The sequence below is a fragment of the Siphateles boraxobius genome, unplaced genomic scaffold, assembly GCF_051911475.1.
Source record: "Siphateles boraxobius isolate OS27281-9 unplaced genomic scaffold, OSU_SipBor_1 48, whole genome shotgun sequence".
NCBI classification, from domain to species: Eukaryota; Metazoa; Chordata; class Actinopteri; order Cypriniformes; family Leuciscidae; genus Siphateles; species Siphateles boraxobius.
Window position 1 is genome coordinate 3787449 of NW_027509119.1, and position 20625 is coordinate 3808073.

Consider the following 20625-nt stretch of genomic DNA (forward strand, 5'->3'; position numbering starts at 1 on the left):
ACTGATGGCAAATTAAGTTGGAAGCTAAAAACCCACAAAATAAGAGGGAGCTGAAGATGCCTACAGTACAAGTAGTCAAAGGATAATTTACATACTTTTGCTGCATCACAATTTTTTGATGCCCTGAAATGTCTGCAACAATGTAAGATCTGTTGTAATTTCTGCATGTTAAAACTAAAATGTCTAGAAATACTCTCTAATAAAACTTGACATTGTGCAATTGAAGCACAAGTGAATTATTTGCTTATAAATCTAAAATCGTGGAGTACAGAGGAAAATAATAAGAAAAAAAAGGCTTCGGCCCAAACATTTCAGAAGGCACTGAATATAGATATATACGTGCCAACAAACTAGGATTGTAAAAATACCGGTACTGAAATGTTAAAAATGTTACAGTACCAGCATTTCCCCCTAGCATTTTCAGTGCTGTTGAACGGATTCTGACTAACTTAAAGGGATAGTTCACCCAAAAATGAAAATTAAGTCATTAATTACTCACCCTCATGTTGTTCAACCCCGTAAGACCTTCGTTCATCTTTGGAACACAAATGAAGATATTTTTGATTAAATTTGAGAGCTGGATCGCTCCTACATAGGTTTCCTAAGGGAGTGAAACTTGACGGCCCAGAAAGTCATTGAAGAAAATGTTTAAATATTCCATGTGACTACAGTGGCTCAACTATAAGTTTATCAAGCGACGGGAATACTTTTTGTGCGGAAAAACAAACAAAAATAACGACTTTATTCGACTATTCCTTTTCTTCCTTGTGGGCCTGAGACGAGAGTTCAAGAGATTTCCACGACGCATGCGCGAGAACTGAGAAGAGGACATTCTTCTTCTACTACTTCTTGTTCAGTTCTCGCGCATGCGTCGTGGAAATCTCTTGAACTCTCGTCTCAGGCCCACAAGGAAGAAAAGGAATAGTCGAATAAAGTCGTTATTTTTGTTTGTTTTTCCGCACAAAAAGTATTCCCGTCGCTTGATAAACTTATAGTTGAGCCACTGTAGTCACATGGAATATTTAAACATTTTCTTCAATGACTTTCTGGGCCGTCAAGTTTCACTCCCTTAGGAAACCTATGTAGCAGTGATCCAGCTCTCAAATTTAATCAAAAATATCTTCATTTGTGTTCCGAAGATGAACGAAGGTCTTACGGGGTTGGAACAACATGAGGGTGAGTAATTAATGACTTAATTTTCATTTTTGAGTGAACTATCCCTTTAAACACCTATGACTGCCATTGCGTTCACATGCTCAACAGATATATCTGTGATTGGCTACAATAAATCAACGCTTCAGAAAAAAGTTGCTAACAGCAATCATTCACACTCTTCACCTAGTGCTTATACAGATACACATGTGAGTGTTTGAAAGCAGGCGTCTATCAGCGGTCTATCAGAAAGGGTGAACACAATGGTCAATCAGAGGTGTTTAAGCTAGTCGGAATCCGTTCAACAGCGCTCAAAATGTAAAAAAAGTGTTAAAATTTCAGTACCGACTTTGTATTAAAGTACTGTTACTTTTTACAACCCTACATAAACTATCCACATACCTGGTTTAGCATACTCAACATTTCTCTAATTTGCTGTCCAGCATTTCCTCCCTTGGTGCGAAACAAAGACAGAAGCGCATCTGTGTGTTTGTCCAGGTTTGCCATGAATGTTGTTTCCAGCTCGACAGCTGTCAACCTCCTGAATTCTTCTTTGACCTAAAAAGACAATACATTACTCAAAACTCAGACAAATTTAGAGCAGAATTAAAACAAGGAAATATAAATGTAGATACCTGAGAGGTGTCGAACAAAGCAGGCCATCTTTCCTGTATGCTTGCTATAGAAGGACTCTTCTCCACAATCTCCTGACGACGGTAGGAGAAAGTTCTGGACATTTTTTGAGTAATTATTCTCCAGTTATCCCTTATCTTGACATCATCAAGAAGCTCCATCCGTTCTTGTTCTAGACTCTGTTCAGTTACTCCCACAGGATGTGGAGGGAGGTAGTTTATTTCTGCTTTCTTTGGTTTTTTTACAGCAGCAGGTCTTTTATTTTTAGCCGAATTCACAGTTACTTCTGGGCAACCGATACTTCTCAATTTTGACCGATAGTTTCCCATCTTGTATTTTAGTCTGGTTTGCCATCCATAGAATCTGGAGTATGACCCAGGCTCCTTTAAGCAAGGATGCTTTTGGATTAATGCCTCTGCAACTGAGGAAATTTGCAGGCTGGTCGGATATGCACAAAACTGGAAAATCTTTTCAGCCAATTTCTCTAGAATATCGGACTTCACACTTGGATTGTTCAGAGTAGTTCCATCATTTCTGAATGCATCATTAGCAGACCTCAGAACCACCTCAGTGTCAAAGGCAAACTCTGGAATTTCAAACGGTGATGGCCACGGCTTTGATCTTTGTCCTTGACTGTCTGGAGAGGAGAGCAATACGGTGTCATCTGATGCGCCAAATGATGAGGGAGCTGATGAGGGAGCTGAAGAGGCAACTGAACAGTCATCTGAACTAACTGGGGCATCAGAGGTAGAAGCGCCAGCACACTCTAAACTGTCAATTGTTATTAAATTTAAAGTCACTGGCTCAACTTGCACTACTTTGATAGTGTCTTTATCTTTAAGCTCAGATGTTGAAGTCAGAGAAAAGAACTCCTCAAAATCAGTGTCTTTGTAATGTAGAGTAAAGTTCCCTTGTATCTGAAATGTCTCTTTAACTACTGACTCCAACTTCACACAGGTATCTGGAATTCCAGAGGGCAGGTGAAGTTTGCGAATGGAGTTCTGATCAAGAATTACCCGTAATATTGCTGGTTCACACATGTCCTGTTTGAAAAAGAAACACTATTAGACAAAAATAGGACAATTCACACATAAAATATAATTGTCAGTCTACTAAATCATGTTGTTCCAAAATTAAATATTTTCAATTTGTATGACTACACACAGACAATAATTACATTTGTTATTATCATGAGTAAATTACCATTTTTATTCTGGGTGAAAATTTCTCTTTTTGGTAATAAATAATTTAACAGCCATATCCTGTTAACAATTACCTATTATGATTACCTAGAACTGTGTAGAAATGAAGCACTTCAAAGTCACCATACACTTCCCCTTAACAGTGTATGCAGCAAGAGGTACGACATCACTCAAGTCTTCATGGAGAAGTACTTCAACATTGTCAGGTGCATCTAGTTCAAAAGACCTCAAGTGCTCATTGTACCAGGCTCTACGTGTTTTTACTATGAACCCTAAAGAGTTGTTTACAACCATCAGTTGGTTTATCTGAACAAAATCAGGAAGTCCTGCAGTGGAACCATGAGCCAGAACCATACCTTTACAGTATTTTGTTCCGTAACAAGATACGGTGTTTGCCAACACTATTGATGTTTGATTCGGGAATTTTTTGCGAACTGCTTCCTGTACATCACTATGTAGCAAATCCAAATTGACACTGGACACACGTGAAACAGAAAGTGATGGTTCAAAGTTCTCTGAAGGTTGACAATTAAAAGCCATCAACAACTGGTGTTTCACTGCAAGCGAAAGCAAGACGTTTCTGAAAGAATGGGTGCGTCGCACAACACGTTTGAAAAAACTGTGCTTCGCCTCGAAGCGCATGGTCCACATAGCCACAAGAGGACCAAAAGCCTGGATCAGTTCCGGATAGTGTTCCAAGAAATGATGCTTAGGAAGCAACCTCTGCTGTGGAAATACACTCAGAAATCTGTGTCTGTGCTCAGATATTTTGATATCAAGGTAGCCAATGGACTCTTGAGTATGCACTGGTGAAACTATCAGTTCCACAATTTCTTTAAGGTCCATAAGAATTAACCATGCAGGTTCATCCACTGGAATTTTTGGACCAATGAGAAATGGAAGAAACCTGACCAAGGCCCAGTTTTCATGGGCATTTCCGCCGATACTCTTTCGAGTTCCAAAAGACAGAGGCAATGCCTTTGGACAGTTGGTTTTATCGGTCCATTTAAATGGGAAATGCTGGATTGCAGCATTTATATCATCCACTGTCAAGTATTTCTTTTTGATGAAAATATCCAAGCATAAAGCCAGTTCTACTGGAACGATCCCTTCAAAAACGTCGTGTAGGAGATCTGGTGGATATCCTGATAAAACATGGAAATAATCCAGTTTGTCAGTCATGATGCATTGTCTTTTGACACCAAATGAATGGACAACACTTGTATCCTCTAATGATGTTTGAACATGTAGAGTGTGTTGCTCATTTGTCCTTCTCTGAAATGCACCTGAACGTACTTCTTTCAGCTGAAAATCTGAACGCTGGCCAAGGCAAAACCTGCAGGGATATGGTCCGGAGAAGTTTTCAACAAACCCAGCAAGTGAATGGGCTGCTAAATTGTCTGCAACAACATACATCACTGTACCTCTGACATTCTTTCCAAGGCTAGAAATAAAAATGCCTTCTCTCTCCAACACTCCTAGATCTTTCAAAAGTGGTTCTAGCACAACTGAATATCCATGCCGTTTAACATCTTCTGCTTTGCAAAGAACTGCCAAATAAATGGACGACAACTCAGAACGGAGTAGTGATGGTACATTTCCCAGCACCCAATACACTGCAGTGATTTTATGCTTTTTCCGGGACGTTCCGAGTGGATTGCATATCTCAAAGTCGTCAATGTATACAATCAGGGCAATTGTGTCTTCACCTTCAGATAGAAGAGGGTTTTGCTTAAAATTTAGCCCATCATGAAAAGATCTGTATGTTGGTAGATCCTGTTCAGAGATCTGAGATCTTTCTAGTGCCTTTTGAGAAATATCCGTGTCGTTCATTAAATGAGACAACATTTTGAGAATGGGAACATACTGAAAACTCTGTTTTTCCTTTGCATCAATAACATATTCAACAGGCTCCACAATTTTGAAGTTCTCTTTATAATACTCTTTCCTCTTATAAGAGGAACTAAAAGGACCCTCCAATGTAAGTGACTTACCCAATGGACTTGACTCACAAAGTTCCTTTGCCAAATCTGTGACTACTGATGTTTCAAGAACACAGTCATGTTTCTTCAGCGTTTGTTCAATAACGCATCTAAATGCCTCGGTTGACCCTTCTGTTGAAATGAAGAGCAAGTCTTCCACCAACTCGTCAATGCACTTGCCTGATACATGAAACAGGCTTTCCAACTTAAGTAGCACAGAACCAATTTTTTTTACCATAAAATCTGGCAAAGGTTCACTTTCTGCCCTCAGTGGCAGACTGCTTTCTTCACTTTCTTCCTCACGAGTTATGCTTCTAGAATGGCAACAGGCAGAATCTAAACTTGAACGCAGAACTTGCGGTTTAAAATCGGTGACACAATGAGGCATATGCTTTCTGCTTTTGTGGGCAGCAAATGTGCCATACACATTTGTCCTGAAATCACACTGATTAAAAACACAATCAACAGTCTCCTGTTTCTTTAAATGGTGTCTAAGATGTGTAAAGAATTCTGCCTCTGTAGAAAATGTAATAGAGGCACAATGTTGACACACGAAGGAAAAGTTATCTGCAGGTGACTGTACATCACAAGGGGCATGGTGCCTTTTCAAGTGTGAACGAATTGAGTTCAATGTTTTAAATGAACAGGGACAATCCGGAAAAATACATGGCAATGATCTGTGCCGTCCAAGACAGTCATGTTGTAATCTGTAATGTTTAAGTAAGTCTGCCTTTGTAGAAATGACTGTACTGCAAAATTTGCATTTCCATTTCATTGTTGACTAGAAAAGGGGGGGGGGAAATGAATACATTGTTATAAATTTTGTGTGAATGTGCAAGACATTGCAGCCTCTCACTAGCACAGACTTTTTCAGTAAATATATTATATCTAAAATAGAACCATATGAACTAAATGTGATATATGATCAATTTTTTTGGCAAAGCTAATTTGTCAAAAACAATAATTAGACAAGTATGAAATTAACATATATATTTGTGAATTCTTACCTCAATTTATTCATATCCAAGTTCTTGCACCAAAACCTTTTGCACAGCTGCATGGATTAAAGGATGGAGAGAAAAAAAAAATTAGCAGCATAAAATCACAGATAATGATAGAGTTACAGTTTTTATTATACATTACTTTTGGAAGTCAAATCTGGCACCTTCTCCCACTTTTAATATTGCCTCACATTATTAAAATGAAATATAACAAACAAAAAATATTAAATGAAACACTTTAAAGCAGTGATTTTTCAATCCTGGTCCTCGAGATCCACCACTCTAAACATTTTGTATGTCTCACTTATCTGACACGCTTAGTTCAGTCCATGGAACTCTCATCTAATGAGCTGATGATCTGGTTCATATCATGATAATTTAACATGGGAGTGTCCTGACTTATGCAAACTGTATTTTAAGGAAGAGCATTTATTTACGATACATTATTCATTCAAAGAAAATTGGTGTCCTTAAAGGTTGGAGTTCCTCATATGATGATGATGCCCAAGAAACATTTTTTATTATCAATATTGAAAACAGTTGTGTGTTTTTTTATTTTTATTTTTCAGGATATGACGAATAGAAAGCTCAAAAGAACAGCATTTATCTGAAATAGAAAGAGTTTGCAACATTATAAATGTCTATACTGTCACGGTTTATCAATTTAATGCATACTTGCTGAATAAAAGTATTAATTTATAAAAAAAAAAAAAAAAGTTCTAATTGACCCAAAACTTTAAAAAATTGCATCTTAAAATATATTCAAATAGAAAACAGTTGAATTGTAAAAAAAAAAAAAAAAAACACACAAAAAAAACACAATATTACAGTTTTTGCTGTATTTTGGATCAAATAAATGAAGGCTTGGTGGGCAGAGGAGACTTCTTTTAAAAACATTTAACAATCTTACTGGTAGTGTGTGTGTATATATACAATTAATTTTTTCTGGTGATCAAAAATCTATCTAAAAAGAAAAAATAATAATAATTAAATGTTACAAATTAATCCATTATTAAATGCCTATAAATATAAAAATTAGTCTATTAAATAATATCAATTAATTTAAACAAAATTTAATTAATGAATACTTCTTTCCAGAGGTTTTGAACGAATCTCTTCAAAAACACTTTAACAGTCACTACTGGAATAGCCAAACAGTAAATAAAGATCTACAATCTTTATTTGAAGCTAAACTGTTGTTTAAAGGGTATTTACTTATTTTGATAATAATTTTGAAGGTTTAATAGACAGGGTTGTCGCTGTCATTTAGGAATAATATTGTGTTTGAATCAAGATCGCCATTATTTAATGGTAAATCGTGCGCACGGAGCTGTAGCCAATGTGTTTTCGAATTTAATATTTGTATGTTAACGTTACCAAAAGTAGGCTAACCCGCGCCCAAGGACTGAACGCCCCCCCTTTCCCGTAATCCAGATATTAGAGAATATGGGACTTTGTAAATACGCAAAGTACATTTTTTTATCCGAAAACTCATAGCCTGCCCTGCATATAATAAATCATAAAATATAATAACATTTAGGCCAACTAATAAAATACTCAAGTATAAGCTACGTGACAACTCGTCAATAAAGTAATTTAGGCCTACGAATTTATCCGTGGGGGAGAGCACAGTCCGAATTGTCCTCTTAATGCATACGCAACGTCATGGTCATATATTGCGAAAAACACAATAAATACTCTGACTATAAACACTTGACACGACTTGATACATTCGAAGGAATCACACTCGCTTAATAATTAAAATATATATACTTGCGTGCAAAGTCACTCATTTCATACATTAACATGTAGACTAGGCTACAAACGTTTTAATACGTTTTTGTAAGTAACACGTCACTAATTGTTGATGCAAAATCCGTAGCAATTCTGAAATTCAGTTTAAAAGTTAATTTCTTGACCAAAAAATGCAATAAACAATCGAGTGTACCTTAAGTTAAAAAAAGTTAAGCTTACCTCTTTTCAGCGTCTTCACATGTGCTTCACAAAATGGCTCCAATTTTTGGCTGGAAGGGCATCTCGGGAAATTGCATATCACGTGGCTCGTATAGTTACTTAAATTGTTATGCTCAATTTACTTAATTTTTAAGCAATTATTATAGTAGTTGACATGACTTATGTTTTTTCATTTTATTTATGCATACATTTAAGTTCACCTAGTAACTTATATTTTTGTGTTACACACACTATAGATGTTAAGTAGAGGTTGAAAAGTTATGAATACTTAATTTTTTGGGTTCAATCTAATTACTTTTATAAGTAATGGTTGTTCAGCCAACGAATCGTTTTTTAGAGTGTGGTTTATAATGGACTGTGGTACAGAAACTTGGTTTACTCTGGCTATTCTCTGCCGTCAAAGACGACGATGTTTGTCCCGTTTTAGCCACCGTAGCTTCTTCGAAAGGGAGGGGTGAGCAGTGGGCTGAGCCCTTAGTGTAAACTCGCAACCGAACCGCTAGATGTCGCTAAAAGTCACACACTGCACCTTTAAAGCCAGGGCCTAGTGTTTGAAATGGTTTCAGTCGCCAGTTGGCCAATGATCATTTTTTTTATTCTTATAATGCAATGTTGTTACAACATGAACGTGAACGACGCTCAGTACAGTTGACAGGTCAGTGGTTCTTCATCACGAAAGTTTCAACCTTTCCAATGTAAATATTAGGGATGCTCCGATTGATCAGACGCCGATCATGATCGGCCGATATTGGCTAAAAATAGAGTGATCGGCGAACCCCAAAAGCGCCGATCAAAAAAGCCGATCACGTGACGTAAATTACTCGCGCGACTTATTCCCACCTGCATGCGTGGCGCACGGGCACACAACAGCAGAGTGGAGCTTGGCAGTGGCAACATGAGTTCTCCTTCACCGGAACGAATACCCAACGGATTGAAGCGCGCGTCCGAGTGAAGACCGTGCACCGCGCGAGCCACAACAGAACGCGGTATCTGCGCCACTGATCGCTGCGGCAACGAGCACTTTGATCACTTGATAAAAAAACAAACATTTCAGCGCTAGATCGCCTCTTATTTAACTAAAGAACAAAATGAATGCTCTGAGTTAACTGGAGATGTTTTTATTTATTTGTATTAGTACATTCGTGCCGCGAGATGTTTCAAAAGTGGTGGTGGTATTTTATTTTATTTTGATCTGACGTAGCCTAGGCTAGTTGGTTCCTCAATTACATTAGATTCAGATTATTTTATTTAATATCATGTCACTATTCAAAGCTATTTTCATGGCAAAAATTCAATTATAAAAATACAAATATCATATAAATACAATAAAACAAAACAAAACAAGAAGTCATTTTATACAATATATATTTTTAAATGAACATATGATATAAAAAATCCAAAACCTTTTCAGGCATAATCTCATTAAATATGTCCTTTAATGAAGTAACTTCATAAAAGAGCATTCTGCTCAACTACATCAGACGTTCATATTAATAACAGAAAAAAACTTGCCATAGTTTTGTCCTTTCATCAGTAGCCAGTTTTGGTGTAACAAGTTGTACATTTTGTTGCCAATTAGTAAATGTAGTGGGTGTATTAAGAGGCTACAATTTCCAAATATGTCTAAGTGTAACTTGATCCCCTTCCATTAGGCTGATCTGATGTGTGTTGGTCTGCCTGACCCCTCTTTGTTTGGAATTATTTAATGTTACTCTGCCTTATTTGGGAAAGCTGGCCTACAGTAGCCTTAAGACATCTCATTTTCTAAATACAATTAAATAAACACATTTCTACAAATGGTGCAAACTCTGCTAGATTATAGATAAAAGACTCCCATTCCCCTGCCATTCTGTGATCGGCAGTGATTGGCAATCGGCAGATCATGATTTTGGTGATCGATAATCGGTGATCGGCCCCAAAAATGCTGATCGGAGCATCTCTAGTAAATATATTGCTGTATCATTTGATATATGTATGCATGAGACAAAACCCCATATGGGGCATTTTTTGCCCCCATATCTTACATTTTAGTGGAAATTTAACTGCATTCTAATAGGCTTCATCATGCAGTCAGTCATGTTCGTAACTAAACTGCATGCAGTCTAAAGGACCTTTCAAACTGAACGTGACTAAGGATTATCGTTTTTTTTTTCATAATTAATCCACCAAATTAACCAGTTAAATCAACAGCCCTTATGTGGGATACTGATGACGATAAAAAATAAGTATCTTGAGTTAAACATGTATCTGTAATTGAACATTTGACATTGTAAACATGGAGATTAGGTAATTTGCGACACACTGTCTTTTGGGGGTCACACCAATTTTTGTAGACTGACACATGGGCCCCGAGGCCCTTTATCCCATCTGTTTCAGGGTTCATCTGATAACATTCTTCAAACACCTGCGAAGTTCTGTGTCTCTCTATTGGAAACTCTGCTTCTCAAAGCGATCAAATAAAGGTTGAGACCAGCCCGAGGGTGAGGAGAGTAAACAAGAAGAGCTATCCCTCCTTTTGGAGTCAATTCAATTCCCAAGCTAGAATAGTAATGGAGAAGTGAAGATGTTCAATATCAGAGGCCATGAATTTGCTACCATGTCTGGTTTTGAACTACTGAATGTCTGAGCTCAAGATTTTTCTTAAATTCAAATAGTTCAAATTAATTCCCAGAGGAAAATAAGATGATCAGAAAATGTTCAAACCACAGAAAGATTATAGGCTCGTGTTCATAAAGGCAAACAGAATTATTATTAAATATAATGCCTCTCTCTAAATGCCAGCCAAATGAAAATATTAAGATACTTGTCATGCAGGCAAATTTTCTGTTTAGTGTTGGTGGCATTTCACAAAAAGATAACTAGAAGAAAGAGTGAAATGCCACTAACATTACATTTTATTAGCATTTCCCCCCTAATTTGATCATATTTTTATACTAATATTATGATAATAATGTGTTTACCCCTATTGGCTAAATGATCACGGAAAGTAAATATATGAAATTAACTTTTGACTAAATTGTAGTTAACATGAGTTAACATGAGATAATAATGAACAATACTTACAGTATTTATTAAACTTAATTCATGTGAATCAACATTTACTAATCCATTTTTAGGATCGAAATTTGTATCTGTTAAAATACAAAAAAAAATACAAAAAAATAAAGTTTTACCTAATATATTGTTCACTGCAAGTTCATGTTAGTTAATGCATTAACTAATAAAACCTTAATAAGTGATCCCATGAATAAACTGATATTTACATTTTTGTCATTACATTTTTTTTTAAGTAAATGTCATTTATTGTGGGCAGTGTGCTTATTTAATCGTTTGATCTGTTTTTCCTGTGAAGAAGGACAGGCTGTGGTACAGTTATCAGCTTTCTCTCTGTTAAAATGGCAGGAAATTCTGTAATTTACCATTTTCTGTGATTGCCGCATGTCGAGTGCATTCTTGTGTGCATTTGAAAACGTGCCTTTTTCTAAACATCTGCTCCTCTTGTTTTCAGGTGTGCAGAGGCAAGTTGTTCACTGTGTGGAGAGAACATCTGGGATCGTTGAAGAGCATTACTGTGATCAGTCTACTAGGCCTGATGACAAGCAAACTACCTGTAATAAGGGCACATGTCCAGCCATGTGAGTTTTACGGCTGAACAGTCCTGTGATTTACACACCCATCAGCAACAGCCCACTTGATGGCTTTTAAGTGCGGTAAGATTGCAGTAAATTCCTGTGATGTTTCTTTGTCATCAGATGGTGGGTTGGAGAGTGGCAGAAGTGCTCATCTAGTTGTGGGGACATGGGGCTTAGGAAGAGAACAGTGTTGTGTATCCGGAGCCTAGGGCTGGATGAGCAACAAGCGCTTCAGCCCACTGAATGTCAACACTTGCCTAAGCCTGAGTCAATTGTCCCGTGTAACACACGCGTGTCCTGTCCTGCTGACTGGACTTCTGGAAGCTGGTCAGAGGTGAGCCGGCTTTATACGTATGAAGTTCAGTCATGAAACTCTAGATGGCGCAGGCTGATCGGTCCTTAACTCAACCTGCTTGCAATCACATCATTCTCTATAGGGCACAGCTGATTGGTCCTGCTGTTTCAGTAGCCAATGAGCTCGCTGCTCAACCTTCAAATATTGGTCAGCATTTGCTGTAGCAGTTGCAGCGCGCTTTCAGAAATCCTCCACCTTCCCCAGCTCCACCTGTATAGATCTGCTATGGGTAATTCATGTACACTATATTGTACAGCAGCAGCATGTCTTACTTGCTCACAGCAGCGTGTCATGTGTGTATTGGCAAAGGAAAGTCTCGTACTTGCCCTGCAGCAGCAGCAATAACAGTAAAAAAGTAGCAGATCTATTCCGCCAAGACCAAACATATCAACATTGTCATATCCATTTCCATGCCAAACACTCTGAGAGTTGTCATGATTTGAAATGTGATTATAACATTCTTAAAGAGTACAGAATGATCTCAGTTTTAATGAGATTGTCTGCGCAGCCTTGTAGCATTATGCAGCACTATATGTGTATATATATATATATTAGTGCTGGGAAACGATTATGTATATATTTATGAAATATGTGCATGTATATACTGTATATATATTTATACATAATTGATATTATATATAAATATAAATATTTTATATATACATAACATAATATATACATGCATATGTGTGTGTTTATGTAAACAAATATACTTTGTTATATAAACAAATAATTATACACAGTATGTACATATATTATGTAAGCACAAACTTTCATTTTGGATTAATCGTTGCCCAGCACTAATATATATAAATATGTCTGAGCATTAATCAACAAAAAAAAAGTGTGTGTGTGTATATACAGGTCCTTCTCAAAAAATTAGCATATTGTGACAAAGTTCATTATTTTCCATAATGTAATGATAAAAATTAAACTTTCATATATTTTAGATTCATTGCACACCAACTGAAATATTTCAGGTCTTTTATTGTTTTAATACTGATGATTTTGGCATACAGCTCATGAAAACCCAAAATTCCTATCTCCAAAAATTAGCATATCATGAAAAGGGTCTCTAAACGAGCTATTAACCTAATCATCTGAATCAACTAATTAACTCTAAACACCTGCAAAATATTCCTGAGGCTTTTAAAAACTCCCAGCCTGTTTCATTACTCAAAACCGGAATCATGGGTAAGACTGCCGACCTGACTGCTGTCCAGAAGGCCATCATTGACACCCTCAAGCAAGAGGGTAAGACACAGAAAGAAATGAACAAATAGGCTGTTCCCAGAGTGCTGTATCAAGGCACCTCAGTGGGAAGTCTGTGGGAAGGAAAAAGTGTGGCAAAAAACGCTGCACAACGAGAAGAGGTGACCGGACCCTGAGGAAGATTGTGGAGAAGGAGCGATTCCAGACCTTGGGGGACCTGCGGAAGCAGTGGACTGAGTCTGGAGTAGAAACATCCAGAGCCACCGTGCACAGGCGTGTGCAGGAAATGGGCTACAGGTGCCGCATTCCCCAGGTCAATCCACTTTTGAACCAGAAACAGCGGCAGAAGCGCCTGACCTGGGCTACAGAGAAACAGCATTGGACTGTTGCTCAGTGGTCAAAAGTACTTTATTTGGATGAAAGCAAATTTTGCATGTCATTCGGAAATCAAGGTGCCAGAGTCTGGAGGAAGACTGGGGAGAAGGAAATGCCAAAATGCCTGAAGTCCAGTGCTGCTTCTCTGTAGCCCAGGTCAGGCGCTTCTGCCGCTGTTTCTTGTTCAAAGGTGGCTTGACCTGGGGAATGCGGCACCTTTAGCCCATTTCCTGCACACGCCTGTGCACGGTGGCTCTGGATGTTTCTACTCCAGACTCAGTCCACTGCTTCTGCAGGTCCCCCAAGGTCTGGAATCGTTCCTTCTCCACAATCTTCCTCAGGGTCCGGTCACCTCTTCTCGTTGTGCAGCGTTTTTTGCCACACTTTTTCCTTCCCACAGACTTCCCACTGAGGTGCCTTGATACAGCACTCTGGGAACAGCCTATTTGTTCAGAAATTTCTTTCTGTGTCTTACCCTCTTGCTTGAGGGTGTCAATGATGGCCTTCTGGACAGCAGTCAGGTCGGCAGTCTTACCCATGATTGCGGTTTTGAGTAATGAAACAGGCTGGGAGTTTTTAAAAGCCTCAGGAATCTTTTGCAGGTGTTTAGAGTTAATTGGTTGGTTCAGATGATTAGGTTAATAGCTCGTTTAGAGACCCTTTTCATGATATGCTAATTTTTTGAGATAGGAATTTTGGGTTTTCATGAGCTGTATGCCAAAATCATCAGTATTAAAACAATAAAATACCTTAAATATTTCAGTTGGTGTGCAATGAATCTAAAATATATGAAAGTTTAATTTTTATCATTACATTATGGAAAATAATTAACTTTATCACAATATGCTAATTTTTTGAGAAGGACCTGTATATATATACAGGTGCTGGTCATATAATTAGAATATCATCAAAAAGTTGATTCATTTCAAGAATTCAACTTAACAGGTGAAACTAATATATTATATAGACTCATTACATGCAAAGTGAAACTAATATGTTATATAGACTCATTACATGCAAAGTGAGATATTTCAGGACTTTTTTTGTTATAATTTTGTTGATTATGGCTTACAGCTTATGAAACCCACAAAATCAAAATCCCAGAAAATTAGAATATTACATGAAATCACACAGTAATTACACAGGAATACCATGGTCATTGAACCCGGTTTTGGTTCTTTTGGCAGTGTGGGCAGGTGCAAATCCTGCTGGAAAATGAAGTCAGCATGAAGTGCTCTGAAAATTTCCTGGTAGACGGCTGTGTTGACTCTGGATTTAAAAAAGCACAGTGGACCAAAGTCCTCTTTTCTGATGAGAGCAAAGTTTGCATCTCATTTGGAAACCAAGGTCCCAGAGTCTTGAGGAAGAATGGAGAGGCACACAATCCAAGATGCTTGAAGTCCAGTGTGAAGTTTCCACAGTCTGTGTTGGTTTGGGGAGCCATGTCATCGGCTGAAGTTGGTCCACTGTGCTGTCCACTCAACGCAGCCGTCTACCAGGACATTTTCAGAGCACTTCCTGCTTCCTTCAGCAGACAAGCTTTATGGAGATGCTTCCTTCATTTTCCAGCAGGATTTGCACCTGCCCACACTGCCAAAATAACCAAAACCTGGTTCAATGACCATAGTATTCCTGTGTAATTACTGTGTGATTTCATGTAATATTCTAATTTTCTGGGATTTTGATTTTGTGGGTTTCATAAGCTGTAAGCCATAATCATCAAAATTATATCAAATAAAGTCTTAAAATATCTCACTTTGCATGTAATGAGTCTATATAATATATTAGTTTCACCTGTTAAGTTGAATTCTTGAAATAAATCAACTTTTTGATTTATTTGACCAGAACGGTCTCAATTATATGACCAGCACCTGTATATCTCTAAATAATTTCTGATTAATATTCAATCAAAAATGAAGGTTTGAACCAAACTATGGATTTGAGTAGATTTAACTGTAACAAGTAACATTTTTTTCACATGCTATTGGAACTTTCTCTATACCAAAGTACTGCTTCATCACATTGTTTGAATTGAGGGGAACATTAATCTTCACAATAATGCTGTCAATACGACAAACATTATACATGCTTTAAGACTACTCCCTACTTTCTCATAAGACGAGCTTCAGATTTTGTTTCATGGGATAAAACTGCACAAACTGGCGACTCTTTTATACTCTTTTGACTCATTGATATACAGAACGGTCTCAATTGCTATTTCTTTTTTATTTTTAAATCGATGTGAGTGTGTTCTGACCTTGACAGCTCTTACTGTCTGTCTCTTCCTCAGTGCTCAGTGAGCTGTGCAGCTGGTTTCCGCATTCGTGACGTGACCTGCAGCTGGAATACTGATGTAGACTGTGATCCGAAAGCCAAGCCTAATTCAACCATGCCATGCTATGCTAAGGACTGCCCCATAAACTCGGACAACTTTGGTAACGACTGGTCAGGAAGTGGAGTGTCCAGCAAAGAATTTTTCAATGAGATAAAAGCTATACCTCATGACAGTCTTACTCTAAATCAGCCCAGGGGAAATGTTGACCTCAATGACATTATAGAAGATGATTTCTCACATTACAGTCATTTTGAAAAGTCCTCTGAAAATTCAATTGTGAAAAATCTTCAAGTTGATGATTTTTACTATGACTATAATTTTATAAAATTCCATGAGGATCTGTCGTATGACCTTAATAAAGATGAAAATGATATGTTTGATAACTCAGGAATAAAACATGGAGACGTTTATCTGGCAGGGACAGATGTCCCCGTAACTACCTCTTCACCATCCACCACTGCAAACCAATACAGTCCCACCACTAGTCGCTTTGACAGCATTACAAGCAAGAGTACTGAAGGTCATGGGCCTCAAAAGAAAGATTTACTGGATGAAAATAGTGATGAGCTATTTGCTGAGGACTATTTTTTGCCTGTCATTACAACAACTGAACCATCCTCTGTAGCTACCAGGTTATTTAACAAATTGAAGGCATCAGACTTTGATATTGGCTTGAGTCAGGACATCAGCATTACAAGGAAATCTCCATCCACTGCAGATGTGTCCTCTCAGGACATGCACACATTATCATACGAAACTGTGCCAAACATCTTTTTAACTCCTGAAACACATGTAAGTTTGAACGGAAATTCATATAACCACGACGAATACAATGGCAATCAAAAAGATAAAACCACAATGCCAGTAACTGAAGGGGAGTTTGGTGAAGATGTTCCTGTGGGTGAAAGTGACTGGGAAAGCTTTCAACCTCAGCATAGCACTCACAATTATGAACCAAAACTTATGTTTAAGTTTGAGAACAGACATGTTTATAATCCCACTACCCAATTACAATGGATTACGACCTCGCCAACAGTCTCACTAAGTGCAACTTCTCACCCAATGGATCTTCTAAGCAGTGCTCCCAGTAATGCCTTAGCAAAATATGAAGTTTTCACCGACCCAACAACTATAACCAAGGCTATTGAACCATGGCCCGCTCTAAGAGAGTTTACTACGACCTCAGATAGCCTTTCTCAAGAGTCTATTCCTTCTGTAACTTCCTCTATCCCAGCCAAACATTACAGTAGCATGACCTCAGCAGCTGGAACAACAGCTCTACCTCCTACAGAAACGGAAAGTGACTTTGAGCCCCCACTCTTCACTCCAACTGAGATTCCTGACACTACAATTGCACCACAACCTCACAGTTGGTATTTAGGAACCACTGCAACAACTAAGACAAACGGGCCTAGAATAGAGCCTTGGGGAACTCCGATCCCCTTACCTCGCTGGACAGAGATTGATAACAATGAGATTATTATTTCCCGAACGGTTAGACCTACTGGGCTGAACCCCACTCTCTCTATTCCTACTGAGCAGCCATCTCAGGACATTAGCATTGAGCATTCAGTGCATTCTTCTAGCCCTATGATGCCCACTGGGCTGGTCATGTCTTCGCTTTCCCCATCGGCCTCCCCTGCACACTGGAAAAAAGGCAACTGGAGTGCTGTGAGTATCTAATTATGGATTCCTCACATTCTTTAGATATGAAACCAGCATGGGCTGAGAAACAGCAGTCGGCCACCATGATAAAAGTCCTTGATTTATGCTGACACCACAGCTTTGGTTTCAAAACAAACATAACTTTGTCTTCCAGGTAATGAGATTTTTCATGTTATTTTAGCTACAAAAATGGATATAAAGGATCAAGTGGTACAGCTATCCAACCTTAAAGTCAGACAGTAGCCATGTTTCCATCCACTAATTTTTATGTGAATTTTAGGATACTGCATTAAAAAAAACACTGGATGGAAATGCCAAGATGTGCATAAATTCTAAAAACGTGTATAAAAAACTTTTTTTATCCGATAAGCGCATAAACTAGAGTGGAAACACATTTACCGAAAAAATTCCTTGATGCGCATTAAAAAAAATGTCATGTGACTTTGCACAATGAGACGGTATAACTGAACTAATCAGCGGACCGAACTCGTTACATCTGAAATGTTGCTTTGGTCATTTTCAAATGCCTGAGCTGAAGTCTGTTGCCAAAGTGTCCAGTATAATTCCCTCCCAGAACTTTCTCACACAACTGCATTCTCAAACAACAGGCATCTGCCTCCAGAAGCAAGATAACATGACCGTATTTATTGCGCTTCATCTGCATGTTCTGAGGCACAAGTAATTTATTGTATTTTCTTAGTGATATTTGGCGACAGTTTATCAGGAAGTTACGATTTTGTTCTTTTCAAGTCACTGGACGGAAACTGTGCTTTTTTTGCAAATGTTTTATGTGATCGTCCAATTTTGTGAGCAAGTTAAATTCATAACTTTGGATGGGAACATAGCTAGTGTTTATGTGTATGCCAGGTTTCATAACCTGGAAATCAAAGGGATGATATATTAATAAGAATGTTGTTGAAGCCCATGACCTCTAATGTTTAAAGTAACTCTAAAATTTGATTAGGTAGTTAATAAAAATGTTGATCCAGGAATGGGTCTTGGATAAATTACTTTAAGCAGGGTTGCATGCCTGTTTCAGTGTTAACTGATACTTCAATACTACAAATGATTTTGTATGGTAGTGCTCCACAAGTTGTGGGCTTGGTGCCATCTGGAGACCAGTGTCCTGTAGCACTGGCGGAGAATCAGACTGTGATTTAGCTACAAGGCCAGTTCCAGCGCGCCGCTGCTACCTTCGACCCTGCTCTGCATGGAAAATTGGAGAGTGGAGTAAAGTAAGTCCACATGCATGCAACCAAACATAATACAATCAATGACTGATAAAACAATGTAAGTCTCCCCCCATGATTTCTATTTTGGCAGTGCTCTAAAAACTGTGGTGTAGGAGTGAAGGTTCGAGAGATTCAGTGTTACGACACGCGAGATCAAAGGTTGCTGAGGCCGTTTCATTGCCAGGCCACCTCCCCTAGACCTCCTGTCCGAATTCCCTGTAACATCCACAACTGTTTAGATTGGTACACCTCCTCTTGGGGGCAGGTAAAGAGGTTTCATGTTCTGTACACTGTAAAAAGTGATCAGTTGTCTTAATTTAAAAAAAATTGAGGTAACCCGTTGTCTTAAAATTTTTAGGTAAATAAACTTCCTGCTTAATCGGTAAAAAATAAGTAATGTGGATTGTCAAGTTCACATAACTTATATTTTTCAACTAAGCATTACGTTTTTTTTGGTTTTTTTGCCAAAATATTTTTATTAAGATTTCTTTGTGTAAATACAATCATAATCTTAATACAGATTTGTCCATGCGAACATAATGACTGCATTACATGAAATTAAACCCATTAAAAGGCAAGAATTAAGCAGGAAAAAAAACAATACAGTGTACAACGCTTCTCTCTTCAACATAGGTCATTAAGCATGAAAATAAAAACATAGCATAACATATAATCTTATCTTAAAGTATACATTCTTCCACTTTTATTTAAAGTGAAATTTAACTATAAGCTTAAATTGTGGAACTACTGGTTTCCTTGTCTCAGAAGTCCAAAGAATCATCTACCAAATCTAAGTCTTTAATAAAGTCTATGAAAGGTCCCCAAATCCTATCGAATAAATGTTGTTTAGATTTCCTAATGTATGTTATTCTCTCTATTAAGTTTATTTACTTAATAATTTTAAGGCAACAGGTTTACTAACATTTTTACAGTAAGTGAACAGAACACTTTTTCCCCTCCTTAGCTCTTTGCGTCTTTTTCCTGATCTTCACTCTACTCTCTTCGTCTCCATCTATGTTCACAGTGTTCAGAGCTGTGTGGAGTTGGGGAGCAACAGAGGCTTGTCACTTGCCCTGAAACTGGGAAATGTGATGACGACGGGCAGCCCAGCTACATCCAGACTTGCAACATCCATCCATGCAACCAGTGGATTACTGGATCCTGGGGTCAGGTGAGTGTCATACATCTCTTGAGGAAGTATTTCATTTTTAAAAGTCATCCGGTTTAACAGTGTGTCTCTGCACTAGATAACAATTGATGCATCTAAAGGTGTGAACCAAATAGCCCACATAATCAGAATTAGAGGGACACCATTTGCTGGGTCCTGTTCAGAATCTCAGATTTTTTCATTGAAAAACATTCAAAATCTCACCCTGCCCCATTAAAACCAAGCACATCTTTTTGGTTACATAAGCGCAGAACAGTGAGCGAACAATGCAGCATAAAGCTAGAAGACAGCAAAGAAGAAGAAAATCTCATGACTGGTTTGAATGTAAACTACCCTTAAAATATTACCCCACAACCACTTGTAAATCCCCAACCACCCAGAACTTTTGCCAGGATATTTATTATGTATTAGAAGGAATAAAAACACAACAACAAAAGATTGACAAGCAAACATTTCTTTGAAAGTTACAGATTAAAGTAGTTTTTTTCTGTTGTGGCAATTTCTGAAAATGGCAACATCCCAAATAGTGGAAGAAAATTACAGATTGATTCATTTGTAATTTTCTCTCTTTCGGTTTTTCTTTTCAGATATTCAATGATAAATATATGTAATGGACTATTCACAGAGTGTGCAGAATGTCAAACTTAAATGTAGGAAGTAACATAATTGGACAATCAGTGAAGTCAAATGCACCCACATTAACTCAT

At 37.8% G+C, this 20625-nt stretch overlaps 1 protein-coding gene across 1 annotated transcript in view; it reads left to right on the plus strand.

Moving 5' to 3' along the window:
• Positions 1-20625, plus strand: part of adamts7 (a disintegrin-like and metallopeptidase (reprolysin type) with thrombospondin type 1 motif, 7) — a 106324-nt gene that overhangs the window by 66128 nt on the left and 19571 nt on the right. The window contains exons 17-22 of the mRNA XM_077201624.1: positions 11453-11579; positions 11697-11910; positions 15809-17524; positions 18601-18753; positions 18842-19015; positions 19775-19921. Of these exons, the coding sequence (XP_077057739.1) occupies positions 11453-11579; positions 11697-11910; positions 15809-17524; positions 18601-18753; positions 18842-19015; positions 19775-19921 (2531 nt within the window). The remainder of the gene's footprint in view (positions 1-11452; positions 11580-11696; positions 11911-15808; positions 17525-18600; positions 18754-18841; positions 19016-19774; positions 19922-20625) is intronic.